This window comes from Pan paniscus, chromosome 5 (genome assembly GCF_029289425.2).
Source record: "Pan paniscus chromosome 5, NHGRI_mPanPan1-v2.0_pri, whole genome shotgun sequence".
NCBI lineage: Eukaryota > Metazoa > Chordata > Mammalia > Primates > Hominidae > Pan > Pan paniscus.
The window spans coordinates 150,146,382-150,161,656 of record NC_073254.2 but is presented as its reverse complement, the minus strand read 5'-3'; the positions used below and the strand labels follow the sequence as shown (position 1 = coordinate 150,161,656).

The following is a 15,275-nucleotide window of genomic DNA, read 5'->3' as shown; positions in this document are numbered from 1 at the left end:
AACTTTGTTACTTCACTTCAGCCTCTGGTCCCTTCCCACAACCAATCAGACATTTGCATAGAGTGTAATTTTGTAACTTCAGCCACTGATTGGTCACCTTCCACAACCAATCAGACTGGTCGTGGGCCTCTCCTGTATTTACATAGGGTGTAAACTGAGTCACCAGTGGGAAACCACTAGAGGCTATTTAAAACCCAGAAAATTCTCTTGAGCAGCCAGCTTGAGCCTGCTCCCACTCTGTGGAGTATACTTTTGTTTCAATAAATCTGTGTTTTTGTTGCTTCTTTATTTCATGGCTTTGTTGTGCATTTCTTCCAATTCTTTGTTCAAAACGCCAAGAACCTGGACAACTTGTAGTCAAGGCCCTCCACTGGTAACACTTTTAGGAAATCCTTTCTTACCTTGAAGTGATAAGAAATAGTTCTATATTTTCTTTAAATTTTTTTAAGTTTTTGCTCTTAAAATTTAACTTCTTAAGCCATATGGGATTTTTTTTTTCCTTATGGATAGAAAATTTTCTTGCACCTTTCAGAAAATAGTTATTCTCTTCCTCAGATTTGTGATGCCATCTCTGTTGTTTCCATGGCTCTGTGTCTAGAAGCTCTGCTGATTTCCGCTAGTAAAGTCATCTATCCCTGCATCAATACCAACTTCCTTACTTACATAGCTGTAAAATGTCGATACTTTCCCATCACTGCTTTATTATTCTTTAAGAATGCCTTGGTCATTCTTGAGGTTTTTAATCTTTCAAATGAGTTTTAGAATCAGCTAGTCAAGTTCTGATAAAAAAAATTGTGGTTTTTGATAGGTTTGGGATTTTGACAGAAATATTGAATCAGCAGCTCTACTTGGAGAAAGATGACTTTCTTACAATATTGAATCTTTCTAGCTTTGAACATTATAGACTATCCATTTATTTAAGTCTCATTAATATTTTATAGTTTCATAATTTTCTTAAAAGTCTTCCACATTTTTTGTTAGTTTTATTCCTAGGTATCTTATAACTTTTTTTTGCAATTTAATTTTTTTTTTTGCAAAATATAATTGTAAAAAATTGTATTTTCTATGTTAGCGTATGTTAGAATATTTATCTTGTATTCAGTTGCTCTGAAAAACTCAGCTGTAACAAATTACATATGCATGATTTTAAGTTTTCTCTTGAACAATCACATCATCTATGAATACTGACAATTTCATTTCTATCGTTTCAATTTTTATACCTTTTATTTTCCTGTCTTACTACTCTGACTAGAATTTCAGTATAGGCTGAGTAAGAGTTTAATAAAGCATCTTTGTGTTGCTTCTGATTTTAAAGATTATTCTTTTGAAATTTCACCATTAAAAATCATATCTGTCAGGCGTGGTGGCTCATGCCTGTAATCCCAACAATTTGGGAGGCCAAGGTAGCAGATCACTTAAGCCCAGGGGTTCAAGACCAGCCTGGGCAACATGGCAAGACCTGTCTCTACAAAAAATACAAAAATTAACCAGGTGTGTTGGCATGGCCCTGTAGGCCCATCTGTTGGGGCAGTTGATCACTTGTGCCTGGAAGTTTGAGGCTGCACTGAGCTGTGATCACGCCACTGCACTTCAACCTGGGTGACAGAGTGAGACCTTGTCTCAAAAAAAAAAAAAAATGTTATGTTAGCTCTAGGTTTTTGGTATATAACTTTATAGGTTTTGAAAATTTCTCTTATTTTGACAAAAGTTTTTTTCTTTAATCATAGAGGGATATTATAAGATACTTTTTCTGCATTATTTGAAATGGTCATGTTTTTTCATCTTTAATTAATTAATGCAGTATATGACATTTACACATGTTTAGATAATCCAAGTAAAATTACGGAACTGTTGTAATTTTATTATTTATTTATTTATTTATTTTTTGAGATGGAGTCTCACTCTGTTGCCTAGGCTGGAGCACAGTGGCACGATCTCGGCTCACCACAACCTCTGTCCCCCAGGTTCAAACGATTCTCCTGTCTCAGTCCCCCGGGGTAGCTGGGATTACAGGAATGCGCCACCACACCTGGCTACTTTTTTGTATTTTTAGTAGAGACAGGGTTTCACCATGTTAGCCAGGCTGGTCTCAAACTCCTGACCTAAGGTGATCCGCCCGCCTCAGCCTCCCAACATTTATTATTGTTTTTGTAGAGATAGAGCCTTGCTATGTTGCCCTGGCTTCTCTCAAACTCCTGGCCTCAAGTAACCCTCAGCCTCAGCCTCCCAAAGATTGGGATTTCTGGGTGTGAGCTGCTGTGCCCAACAATCATACTGTTCATACACCACGTTTCTCAAAACCTACCTCTTTTCTGCCCCGAATCTTTCTATAACAGTGGCCCCCAAACTGAGATTTTAGCATGATAGTATGTGAAACGTAATGGGTAAATCAATCATGTTTTCTCTTAATTTGCTATAGTTCCCTTACCAATGTCAAACTACCCTTGAGTTTCTGAGGTATAATAAATTCAAGTTAGTTGTTCCTTGTTTCTAATATCTGCAACTTTGTTCATGAACGAGAGTGACTGCACTTTTCCTTTCTTGCACTGTTCTTTCAGGTTTGGGGATCAGTGTCATAGAGGCTTCACAGGATGGGTTAGAGAGTATTCCTTTTTTTTCTTTTCTTTTTTCTTTTTTTTTTTTTTTTGAGACAGTCTTGCTCTGTCTCCCAGGCTGGAGTGCAGTGGTGTGATCTCAGCTCTGCTTCCCGGTTCAAGCAATTCTCATGCCTCAGCCTCCCAAGTAGCTGGGATTACAGGTGCGTGCTACTGTGTCGGCTAATTTTTGTATTTTTAGTAGAGGTGGGGTTTCGCTATATTGGCCAGGCTGGTCTTGAACTCCTGGCTTTAGGTGATCCTCCTGCCTCGTCCTTCCAAAGTGCTGGGATTACAGGTGTGGGCCACCATGCCTGGCCTCCTTTCCTTTTTCTTGAAAAATTTTGCATAAATTTGAACACTCTGTTTCAAAAGTTAAGTAGATTTTGTCTGTAAAACCCTCAAGTCTTTCTTGGTATTTTCTTTGTGGAAAGACTTTTATCTTCCAACTAAATTTGTGTAAGATTATAGGAACTTCTTCTTAATTTTGATAATTTTATTTTTCTAGGCGTTCGTTCACTTGGTTTAGGTCTTGTTAGTCATTGTGTTCACAGAAAGTAGATCTACTGAGGCTTTCCTATGTGCTTGTAAAAGCCTTGATATAAGAGGATTGTAGATTCCTTATCACCTTTTTCGTCTTTTATAGGTATCATCTGTTCACATTCTGGTCAGCTAGACAGTTGATCAACTTTGATTTGCATGCAATTCAGCTGACTATCCTCTTAACTCATATTTCTAGAAAGATATTTTTCTTATTTCCTCAAAGCTGATTGTCTTAGATTTTTAACAAGAATAAGTGAGGTGTTTCTTAGCTGCCCCCACTCCGCCCAACATACCCAGTTGTATAGTGAATAAAATTATTAGTTTAATGATTTAGCATCAGAAAATAACCACTGTTATTATTTTGAATTTGGATTATATGGCATGGTACTGCAGCTATAAAAAGGCATTTAAAAAGAAAAAAGATAATAGTAATAACAAAACCTTAATACTTTTAAAAATATCTTCTTAACATTTTATCTTCTAAAGTTGAAATGCATAGAAATGAGCAACATTTGATTCAGTGGGAACCTTCTGGATAATCTGTCTCTATATAAAAGGATAATGTAGGAATTAAAGTAACTCTTTTAGATCTTTCAAGAGAATAGATTATAATTCCATGATAAGTAATTAATTTATTGTCATTAAAGACTGTCCATTTATTAGTTATGCTCAACGTCAAGTGTAACCAGGTATGGTGATACTCACCTTAGGAATGAGTTGAGTGTGCAATAACAGCCTGAAATTCAAGTTTTTATAGAAACATGGAATCCATTGATATGTTGAAAATGTTTTGCAGGAAGAAGCTGTTTGTTTTGATTCTGAGCTAGATGAACATATTAAGTGGTTCCAGCAAGAATACGTGAAAACAGAAAAGGACTGGAGAGAAATTGACAAGAGAATGAGCCAAACTTTGGAAATAAGAAGAAAGATGATTGGCAGCCGAACACCTCTGAAGGACATTCTTAAACTGTTTCCTTTCTTGAAGTGCCCTTATCAGGTATCTTTATTCTATATATATATATATATATATATATATATATATATATATATATATATGTATATATAGATAGATAGATATATGTATATATATACACACACACACATATATATGTATACACACACACATATTTTAATATTTTATATATATATATATATATTTTTTTTTTTTTTTCCAGACAGAGTCTTGCTCTGTCACCCAGGCTGGAGTGCAATGGCCTGCGATCTCAGCTCACTGCAACCTCTGCCTCCCAGGTTCAAGCGAATCTCCTGCCTCAACCTCCTGAGTAGATGGGACTACAAGTGTGTGCCACCACGCCCAACTAGTTTTTGTATTTTCAGTAGAGATGGGGTTTCACCATCTTGACCAGGTTGGTCTTGAACTCCTGACCTCAGGTGATCTGCCTGCCTCAGCCTCTCAAAGTGCTGGGATTACAGTGTCCAAATGGATTTTTCCCTCTTTCCTCTTGGAGTGGTAACAGGACAGCATAGCAAGACAGTGGGGGTGAATCTCAGTGGGGTGTGAGGCCCAAAGGCTGCAACTAGAGCCATTTGATAGGAATTTCAGGAAGCAGACCCTCCCCACCCACCCTCTTTCCTAACCATGAGAAAGGAAAAATTAAAAAAAAAAAAAAGAATTTCAGTAGCATATTCAGATAATAGGCACTAGCTGCCTTCAGAACTAAAGAGTTCTCTGTCATTGGACATATTGTGGAGGATGGCGGATCATCACTTAGGGGTATTTTGACAATGTAAATCATTATCCCCTTTCATGCTTTTATGTAATCAAGGTAGTTTATTAAGGAACTGTTATTATGCATCCTTAGTAAAAATACGTTTCCTTTATGATCCCAAATAATTTCATAAGTGTCCTTAAATATATATGAAATTTAGGGCCGGGCATGGTGGCTCATGCCTGTAATCCCAGCATTTTGGGAGGCTGAGGTGGGTGGATTGCTTGAGCCCAGGAGTTCAAGACCTGCCTCAGCAACCTGGTAAAACCCCATCTCTACTAAAAGTACAAAAATTACCCCAGCTTAGTGGTGCGTGCCTGTAGTCCCAACTATTCTGGGAGGCTAAGGCACGAGGATCACCTAAACCTGGGAAGGTCAAGGCTGCAGTGAGCCATGACTGGGCCACTGTACTGCAGCTTGGTGACAGACCCTGTCTCAAATTAAAAAAAAAAAAAAATATATATATATATATGAAATTTAATGGGTAAATCAATCAAATACCCTTCCATTTAGTTCACTTAGAGTGGCCATTCAAGGTTCTTTCACAATTTTAGTGTAATTTTTGGTGGTGGTATATAATGAAAGATCATCAAAGGTTTTACCCGAGAACATATTTCATGGAGAAATTCTATGTATTCAATTAACCAAATTAAACATGAAACATCTACATATTTTTCTTCTGAGCAAAAGGAAATAAGAATTGCCTGTAAGTATTATTTTAATAGAAACATAAGTAGCAAATATCTGAATGCTCCTCTGTAACAGCATGTTCTCAGTGCTTTCCACGGATTAATCTACCTAATCCTCTCAGCAACCATACTGTGGCTTTCGCTTGTTTCCCCTTAATCTTCAGGTTGTTAGGAACTGTAATAGCCAGTCATCTCTGGCTGTTAGAAAAGTATGCCAAATGGACACATCTGCAAAATACAGTTTTAAAGCAAAAGCCTGTCAAACTTACGGTCTATACACTCCTTACATGTAGGGAGCACGTGTTAATATTAACAGTTCCCAAAGTGCCTAGCAGAGCACCACGTGTGACACAGCAATGTAATCTTGATTTTGTGAATGCTGAGTGAATTAGTGGAGGTTGGTAAGGCTGTTGTGATCACTAATGTCGTAGCCTTAGGGGTCTTCATTGGAGTGTGGCCTACAAAGGCTTAGTGATGAATATAAATGGACTATGTTAAGCAGCTTTTCAAAGAACCATTGGTGACAGTAAGGTGGAGGTCTGTCATAGCTTGTGTGAGGAGCAGAGAGATTTCAGACCTGATGCTGTCCCCTGTGCTTTTGTCCAGGCCTCCTGCTGTGGCATAGGTGTATCTTCCGCACCATTCCTCAAGTATTTCACCCTTTATATCCAAAATATGGAGTATGGTTTTTGTAATGACTGTACTTATTGAATAGAGTTGCCTGTTGATTGTTTTATTTATTTATTTATTTATTTATTTATTTATTTATTTATTGAGACAGAGTCTTACTTTGTCGCCCAGGCTGGAGTGCAGTGGCACAATCTTGGCTCACTGCAGCCTCTGCCTCCCAGGTTCAAGTGATTTTCCTGCCTCAGCCTCCCAAGTAGCTGGGACTACGGATGCACGCCACCACGCCTGGCTAATTTTTATATTTTTAGTAGAGATGGGGTTTCACCATGTTGGTCAGGCTGGTCTTGAACTCCTGACCTCAGGTGATCCACCTGCCTCAGCCTCCCAAAGTGCTGGGATTACAGCTGTGAGCCACCGTGCCCGACCTGATTGTTTTAGACAAAAGAACGAATCATTTTCGGTTTTTCCAGGAAGTACCTCCCTAACTCAGCCCTAGGCAGCTGGGATTTCCAATTTATAAAAACCTTGTGTGCCTCCTAAAATAAAAGCAAGTTTGACCTTGCAAATACCTAGTTAACAAATGATCCCGTTAAGAGGACAGTTGTCCCTGCACCAAACCACCCCCACCGCCTGTTGCTCCTGCCATTGTGAAAACACTGAGTGCTTAGGGAGCTGGTGGAGACAGGGTGGCAGAACAGCAGCAGCTGGGGTGGGCGGTGGTCCTGGCTGTTAACACTGACCCCCCATCACCTCCATGCTCATTAACCTCCTTCCTCAAAAAACTTTCTTTCAACAGAGCATTTAAAAATTCAGAATGTAACCATTTACTTTATTAGATTATCTAAAATATTGTCAACTAGGAATGTGTTACTGCGATCTACTGGATGTTGCACAAGACAAGTAGGAGGGAGTTGAGAAGGAAAATACCAAACACAAACTGAAACCCTTCCCCAAATTTTCCAAAAAATCCTTTCAGATGCCATAGTTTCTGCCTTCCTGAGAAACAATTTCAATCATCATCTCTTTAAGTGAAGTACGTGAGAATCGCCAGCTAATAAAGTCTCAAAAAATTAAAAAAATCGGCCAGGCATGGTGGCTCATGCCTGTAATCCCAGCACTTTGGGAGGCCGAGGCGGGCGGATCACCTGAGGTCAGGAGTTCGAGACAAGGCTGACCAACGTGGAGAAACACTGTCTCTACTAAAAATACAAAATTAGCCGGGCGTGGTGGCACATGCCTGTAATCCCAGCTACTAAGGAGGCTGAGGCAGGAGAATCGCTTGAACCTGGGAGATGGAGGGTGCGGTGAGCCGAGATTGCACCACTGCACTCCAGCCTGGGCAACAAGAGTGAAACTCCGTGTTAAAAATAAATAAATAAATACATTTAAAAAATAAAGAATTTGAGTTTGGTTTTGGCCCAAATGGAGTAACTGGTACTGGTCTAGTCTTCCCACTGTTAACAAGGATAAAGCTGGAAAAAAAAAATATGTATGAGGCAACTGCACTCAGGCATTAAGGTACAGGCATTGCAGGACCCTGATCCTTGGTAACAGGGAAAGACATAAGATGTGCCTCAGTTTTGTGCATGGGTTACTTTCTAGCTCACTGTACAGAATGGTGGGAGGCAAGCAGCATGCGGAGGTCTCACGGAGCTGCACAGGAAGAGATTAAAGTTGAGGAATGATGAAGCAGCTGGCCTTTGTAGGACAGGCACTGGAGGAAAGTGGGCTGGGCCGAAGTCTACACACGGATCCCCTGGGGATCCTTGGCTGAGAGCCGAGACTTTACACAGTGTTGCTAATAAGAATTCAGGCTAGGTGTGGTGGCTCACGCCTGTAATCCCAACACTTTGGGAGGCTGAGGCAGGCAGATCACTTGAGGTCGGGAGTTCGAGACCAGCCTGGCCAACATGGTGAAACCCTGTCTCTACTAAAAATACAAAAATTAGCCGGGTGTGGTGGCACACACCTGTAATCCCAGCTACTCAGGAGGCTGAGGCAGGAGAATGGCTTGAACCTGGAAGGCAGAGGCTACAGTGAGCCGAGATTGTGCCACTGGACTCCAGCCTGGGCGATGGAGTGAGATTCTGTCTCAAAAAAAAAAAAAAAGAATTCTGGCCCAGTGTGTAGAGACCCTGCAGAACACCTCAGCATTCATCTGAGACTCCAGAAAACAATGCCTCATGAGTGAGAACCATGCCTAAGTTTGAGCCAGGACCTTAGCTAGGACTAAGGACAAACAACAAAACAGAATTGCCGAAAGAAATGATAAAATCAAGCCTGACAGGACCAGAAGATCCACCAGTAATTTATCTGCCTATCAGAACAAAATTTAATCCAGACTCCCCACTAGTGGATCACTAGAGGTTACAGTGAGCGGCGCCATTCCCATTTCCAACTCTTGGTTCCTGGACCCATGAATTCTGGCTATGGAAGAAACTGCACTGTATGCTGGATGCTGATTCAGAGCTTATACAGCCTGGGAGAACTTTGTCCCAGCCCCACAAGGTATTGCCACCTAGCTGGTGCTGTAACTGAGTCTTCAACAGGCCACTCCACCAGTCTGGCAAGGCAGCTGCTTCAGGACAGGATGGTGGAACACAAGACAAGACCAGTAAATTCCATGTATCATCACCATAGGGAATCTCAGCAGAGAAATGAAATACACGCACACACACACACGAACCAAATTGAAATTCAGAGCTGAAAAGAACAGTTATCTGAAATGAAAACATCACCATGTGCGTAGGCTTAAAAGCATATTGGAAAATGAAAAGAAAGGAGCTGTGAATCTGCAGACAGATTAATGGAAATTATCCAGTCTGAGTAACAGAAAGAAAAAGGATTAAGATGATTAATTTGTAGGACATAATCTGGGGTTGTGAAAAGGGGGACTTTCTTTTTGTTCCAACTTTTAGATTCAGCAGGGGATACGTCATGCAGGTTTGTTATATAAGTAGATTGCATGTCGTGGGGGTTTGGTGTACAGGTTATTTCATCACCCAGGTAGCGAGCATAATACCCGATAGGTAGTTTTTCGATCCTCACCTTCCACCCACCCTCTAATCTCAAGTGGACTCCGGGGTCTATTGTTCCCTTCTTTGTGTCCATGTGTACTCAGTGGTTAGTTCCCACTTATAAGAAAGAACATGCAGTATCTGGTTTTCTAGTCCTGCATTAATTTGCTTAGAACAATGGCCTCCAGCTACACCTATGTTGCTGCAAAGGACATGATTTCATTCTTTTTTATGGCTGTGTAGTATTCCAAGGTGTACATGTACATTTTCTTTATCCAGTCTGCTATTGATGGGCATCTAGGTGGATTCCATGTTATTGCTCTTGTGAATAGTGCTGCAATGAATATATGTGTGCATGTGTCTTTCTTTATATTCCTTTGGGTATATACCCAGTAATGGGACTGTTGGGTCAAATGGTAGCTCTGTTTTAAGTTCTTTGAGAAATCTCCAAACGGCTTTCCACAGTGGCTGAACTAATTTACATTCCCACTAGCAGTGTATAAGTGTCGGAAAGGGAGGCTTTTCTGTGGCTGACCATTCACAGCTGGGAGCTTGGCTACACAGATGTTTGTGCTCATAAGTAAATACACTGAGATATAATGGGAGCCAGGAAACTCACTGTTGAAGAGAGTTAGAAGCTTGGGAAGGGGAAGGTTAGGAAAAGCCCTGTGGTATTGGTTTGGAATTGAAAGTATCAATGTGAATTCATGGTTTTAGTCCTTATGTATGGCTATTTAATATTTACATATATAGTTATTGGTGTTTCTGGATCAACGGGTACCTGTGTTTATGTAAATTCAAACATTTCCTAGATTTCTTCTGTGAGAAAGTCTAGAGCAATAACATCTCCGTAGCAAGTTGCACACCAGGGCTGAAATCTTGGTTTTTTTTGGTTGGGTTTTTTTTTTGAGAAAGTCTCACTCTGTTGTCCAGGCTGGAGTGTCATGATCATGGCTTACTGCAGCCTTGGCCTCCCAGGGCTCAGGTGATCCTCCTACCTCAGCCTCCTGAGTATCTGGGACTACAGGCATGCACCACCATACCTGGCAAATTTTTGTATTTTTTGTAGAGACAAATTTCGCCATGTTGCTCAGGCTGGTCTCAAACTCCTGGGCTCAAATGATCCTTCTGCCCTGGCCTCCCAAAGTGCTAGGATTATAGGCATGAGCCACAGTGCCTGGCCTGAAATCTTAGTTTTTAAAGGCCATTCTTCATGAAAAGGAATTAGGGTTCGTGGAGAAATAGCTCACTACAGGGTTGGGGGCAAAACAAAAATGAAAACAACAACAACAAACCAAGATGAGTCAAGACGAGTCTGAAATACTGTGTAATGCCAGAAATGAAGGAAGTGCTTGCACCCTAATAAGGACATGCCAAGAGGGCATGGCAGTCTGTTTGAAGCGACTCCTACTGGCCAAGTCTGGGCAATTCGAGCAATTCTATAAATAATGAAAGGATCAGATTTGTAACAGTTTGGGTAAAATGGGAATTGATTAACCTGTAGTGATAGAAATAAATAAGTAAATATATGTGGAAGAAAAGAAACTATCTTAAAATACAAAGCCAACTAATCCATGTGGAAAGAAAGGAATTAGAAAAGTCACCATTTGGCAACTATTATAGTAGTACTTGATTCAGGCAAGAATCATTAATGGATGTGGAATCTGATGGATCAAAGTTATACAAGGAACAAGATATTGACATAAACTCAAGGTATCTCCTCATAAAATACAACATATATTAATTTTACGTGGAAATTAAAAATGGTGAATTCCATTTTTAATCAAGTAATAAAAGTTATCTCCAATACTGGGACCAGTTACCATTTTGTGCTTCTGGACACAGTGAGAAATGCTAATATTCTTGCCAGAAATGCATAAATCTTGAAATATCATAAAACTTCCAAGGAGAAATGTTCTACAAAGTAACTGGCCTCCACTTTTCAGAAACCGTCAAGGAAACTAACAAGTTGTTTCAGACTGGAGACTAGAGAGGCGTGGTATCTAAATCTCATATGTGATCCTGGATTAGATCCTGGGCCTGTTAAGAATATGACTGGAACAACTGGCAAATTTGAATGGAATGTGTAGTAGATTTTCCTGAATTTGGGTGCCCTTGTACTTAGGAAATACACAATGAGGTATTAAGGAATAGTGGGGCATTGTGTCTACAGCTCATTTTCAACTGGATCAGAAATTGGGGGAAGCTGCACAGAGGGCACTTGTAAGTTCTGTTTACTATTTCTGCAACTTTAATGCAAACTTGAAATTATTTCAAAACATAAAAAGTTAGAAAAGAAATTCTTAGGCTATGAGCCCAGAACAGTGGCGTATTCACCTTCTTCATCCTTCACTTCACATCTTCCTGCTGAGAAAACGGTTTTCTAACGGTATAAATCTAGATTAGTGGTCCACTGTGGGTTGCCTGGTAACAAAGCCACTATGCCTTATGCATTCCAGCTTTCTGACAACTTAACTTTCAGACCTAATCTCTAGGCAATTTATGATCTACCAAAACATTCAAGGAACAATGAGGCCCAGTGGGTAGTATGTGATTGTTCTTTATAGTTTTAGGAAAAGCAATGACTAAATTAATTCACAGGAGTGTGGGTGGCTAATAATCTGATAATGCCACTCTGTCAAAAACAAGAGGGGGGGAGTGGTGGTGGAATCCTCTGAGGGGGAAGAGTTCAGGCAGTGGTAGGATGGGGTAGTTTGAGGAAAGGGACTTCCATAAAGTACACTGGTTTTGCTTTGACCTTGTAGTCAAATCTGCACATACATTGTTTCTTTTTCTTTCTTTTCTTTTGAGACAGGGTCTCACTACGTTGCCCAGGCTGGAGTGCAGTGGTACAGTCTCGGTTCACTGCAGTCTCGATCTCCCCGGGCTAAGGCAATCTTCCCACCTCAGCCTCCCAAGTAGCTGAGACTATACACGTATGTCGCCATGCCCAGCTAATTTTTGTGTTTTGTAGAGACAGGGTTTTTCTGTGTTGCCCAGGCTGGTCTCAAACTCCTGGGCTCAAGTGATCCTCCTGCCCTGGCCTCCCAAAATGCTGGGATTATAATCATGAGCCACCGTGCCCAGCCATATATCGTCTTTCACTGTTTACCTCTGTCTACTCTTAGTTTCTAAAGCACTCTCCTTTACCTAAATTTAGGATACTGTGGTTAAATATTTGTCAGGGGTTGCTTCCTAAAATCTAACAGTTTTGTTCTTTGCTGCTTGTTGAACAAGACATAACAATGTAGTCACCTAAAGAAATGTAAGATCTTAGAACCTTAGCTGGGTAACCCAAAGAGCCTACATATGCATACACCCTTTGAATCCTCATTTAGTTGAGTCTGCATCCAAAGTTTTAGTTCTGTAGGTTTAGAAATTTGCCATGCCCATTATTTATCATTTCAAATTCATTTCAGGCTTTCATTCTTTTCTCCTCCCTCATCCTAAGGCTTTAATTCTCCACTAAAACTTCTAAAATATTGAGTACTTAGTGTAAACCAGCATTCAAAGCTTAATTCTAAAGGTTTTATGTCTTTACATTCTATATATTAGCTTTTCTTGTGATCTGATGTATCCATTGCTTTCTTGTTTTGTCAGATGTTCAGAGAATTCCAACTTCTTACAAGAACAGATATTTACAAGAAAACAAGGCACATTTTGGAATCCTATTCAGAAAATATACTGACTTCTTTTTCAGTGGTGGACAATCCAATCAATATTGTATTGCAAGAAAAAATGAAACATTACACAGATGAAGACATGTTGAAATGTTAGTAAACCTTGTGGAGTGGTGTGATTTCATCTGTTATCTGTCAGAATATCTAGAAAAGTTATGCTTTGGTAGTCAGTAAAATTCAGTAATTTACATTTATTGAGTTTTAAAAATATATTTAAAAATTAAAAATTTACATTATTAAAATATATTTAATACTAATTTTCAATATTTAAGTAATAAGCGAAACAACTGGTGGGGAAAAAAAAGAATTTTTCCAATTAGAGGAGGAGGAGAGGTATAGATTTTAAAAGTATACTGGATATTGTAAAATTATATTTAGGGAACTAGTAACCAGTTAATTTTACAATACAAATCACAAGGGGCAGCATAAATTCTTCCTGGCTGATGGACAGACAGTACAGAACTCTTGTCTTCTGGAAGTGCTCTGGAGGGCAGATACGAGATTTTGAATGTTTTATTAGAAGAGTGTATGGTTTAAAAAGGTGTGAAACATTGATCTAAGAAGGCTAGTTTGTTTTCTGTCCAAGGTAACAAAAAATCCAGATGTTTCAATACTAGCTTAGCTTACAATTGCTAAAAGCTTATTTTTACTTCACGTTAACATATTTGCTTTGACAGACATGAAGATGACAGCCACATGTTTACTCCTCCCAGATGTTTTTGGGGATGATCCCAGCCTTTTTGTCATCATGAATGAACAGGTATGTAGTATGTGAATGGCCACTAGTTTGACATTTTACATCTTCATGCGATTATTTATATTATTTATTTATTTATATTTTTGAGATGGAGTCTCACTCTTTTGCCCAGGCTGGAGTACAATGGCGTGATCTTGGCTCACTGCAGCCTCCACCTCCTGGTTCAAGCGATTCTCGTGCCTCAGCCTCCCAAGTAGCTGGGATTATAGGCATGCACCACCACACCCAGCTAATTTTTGTATTTTAGTAGAGATGGGGTTTCACTGTGTTGGTCAGGCTGGTCTGGAACTCCTGACCTCAGGTGATCCACCTGCCTTGGCCTCCCAAAGTGCTGGGATTACAGGCATGAGCTACTGAGCCCAACCACGATAACTTATTTAAAAGCAAAGTTGGTGGTCTATTTTGAAGTATGTTTGTCATATTTACAAATATGCTACATTGCAACAAGCCGATTTATTGTAATACCATGATTAAGTTCAGATCTGTTTTATTATTTAGCTATTTTACGTATTATGGTAATGACTCCACTCTTTTTTTCAGGTGCAAGTGTCCACACCTGTGTTGGAAGTTAAAAACCCTTTCAACATGGAGGTCTGCGAATTTTCTTTATATTTAGAAAGGGAGAGGCTCACAAAGGTGGACGACTGTGTTACAGCCTTGGCTGCGCTAGTAGCTGCCTTTCATGTGTTTAGGATTGAGTGTCCAAGAAGACTGTCCCAAACCTTCAACTTCCTAGAAACGCTGATTTTCGATATGCACAGTCCTTATTTTCCTTCTTTGAAAGAAAAGGAAAACGAAGTAGGATTTCAGCACCCAGTCACTTAATAGCATGCCAAATATTGTATTGGAATTTACCTCTGGGAAAACTGAAGCTTCATAAGAAATTGTTTTGATTTAGGGTTGTGGTAGAGGTAGGTATGAGCAAATCATCTTGTATTTATAGATGCTAATGAATTTCAATGCTTTCTATCTTTACACTTAGATATTAAGTTCTTTGTGAAATTCTGTAATAAAATTCTACTTCATTAAAGAGCTGTTGATTTATTTTGAGTTTTTAGAAATTTCGCAGTTGAAGTTATATTTTCAGAGGTGCCTCAGTTTTTTTGAAATACACTGTACTCAAATCCTTCAGGTTAGAGAATGGCCTTGGACTGAATTCAGCATGCCCACTTAATGCCCAGGAGCTGCACATTTATGGCCTGTGGGCTGTCTCTTTGGTCTGAACATCACTTGGGAACATTTTGAACTTGCACTGAACATTTCAAGAAGGGACACATACTCTTCTCTCCCTCAGGGGATCTGCCTTGCCCCAGGAGATCTGGTTGTCTTTAATCGCTTGTTGAGAATAAGGGCTGCGGCATTTTTGAGGTGGTCTCATTGCTGGCTGATCTTGCTGGTACAGGTCCTGATGTCTGTGACCTGTGTTCATCTGCTACTGCTTCTTGCCTTGGAAACACAGTGACTCATCCTGCATGCCCAACTGGCTACTGCCCAGAGTCCAGTTCTATCTGTTCTGCTCTTAACAATGGCTGCCTAAGTACTTTTTGGGTCTAACAAGACTCAGTGCACTCTCCCTCTTTCCAACTATTTCACAAGGTAAGAACTATAGTTTAAGGTGCCCCTTGATGTTATTAT

General features: G+C 39.8%; 1 protein-coding gene across 1 annotated transcript in view; it reads left to right on the top strand.

The window, feature by feature from the left end:
• Positions 1–14,640, top strand: part of SAMD3 (sterile alpha motif domain containing 3) — a 192,182-nt gene extending 177,542 nt beyond the window's left edge. The window contains exons 16-19 of the mRNA XM_003827645.5: positions 3,934–4,134; positions 12,804–12,975; positions 13,561–13,643; positions 14,181–14,640. Of these exons, the coding sequence (XP_003827693.4) occupies positions 3,934–4,134; positions 12,804–12,975; positions 13,561–13,643; positions 14,181–14,465 (741 nt within the window). The 3' untranslated portion in view covers positions 14,466–14,640. The remainder of the gene's footprint in view (positions 1–3,933; positions 4,135–12,803; positions 12,976–13,560; positions 13,644–14,180) is intronic.
• Positions 14,641–15,275: the final 635 nt, after the last annotated feature.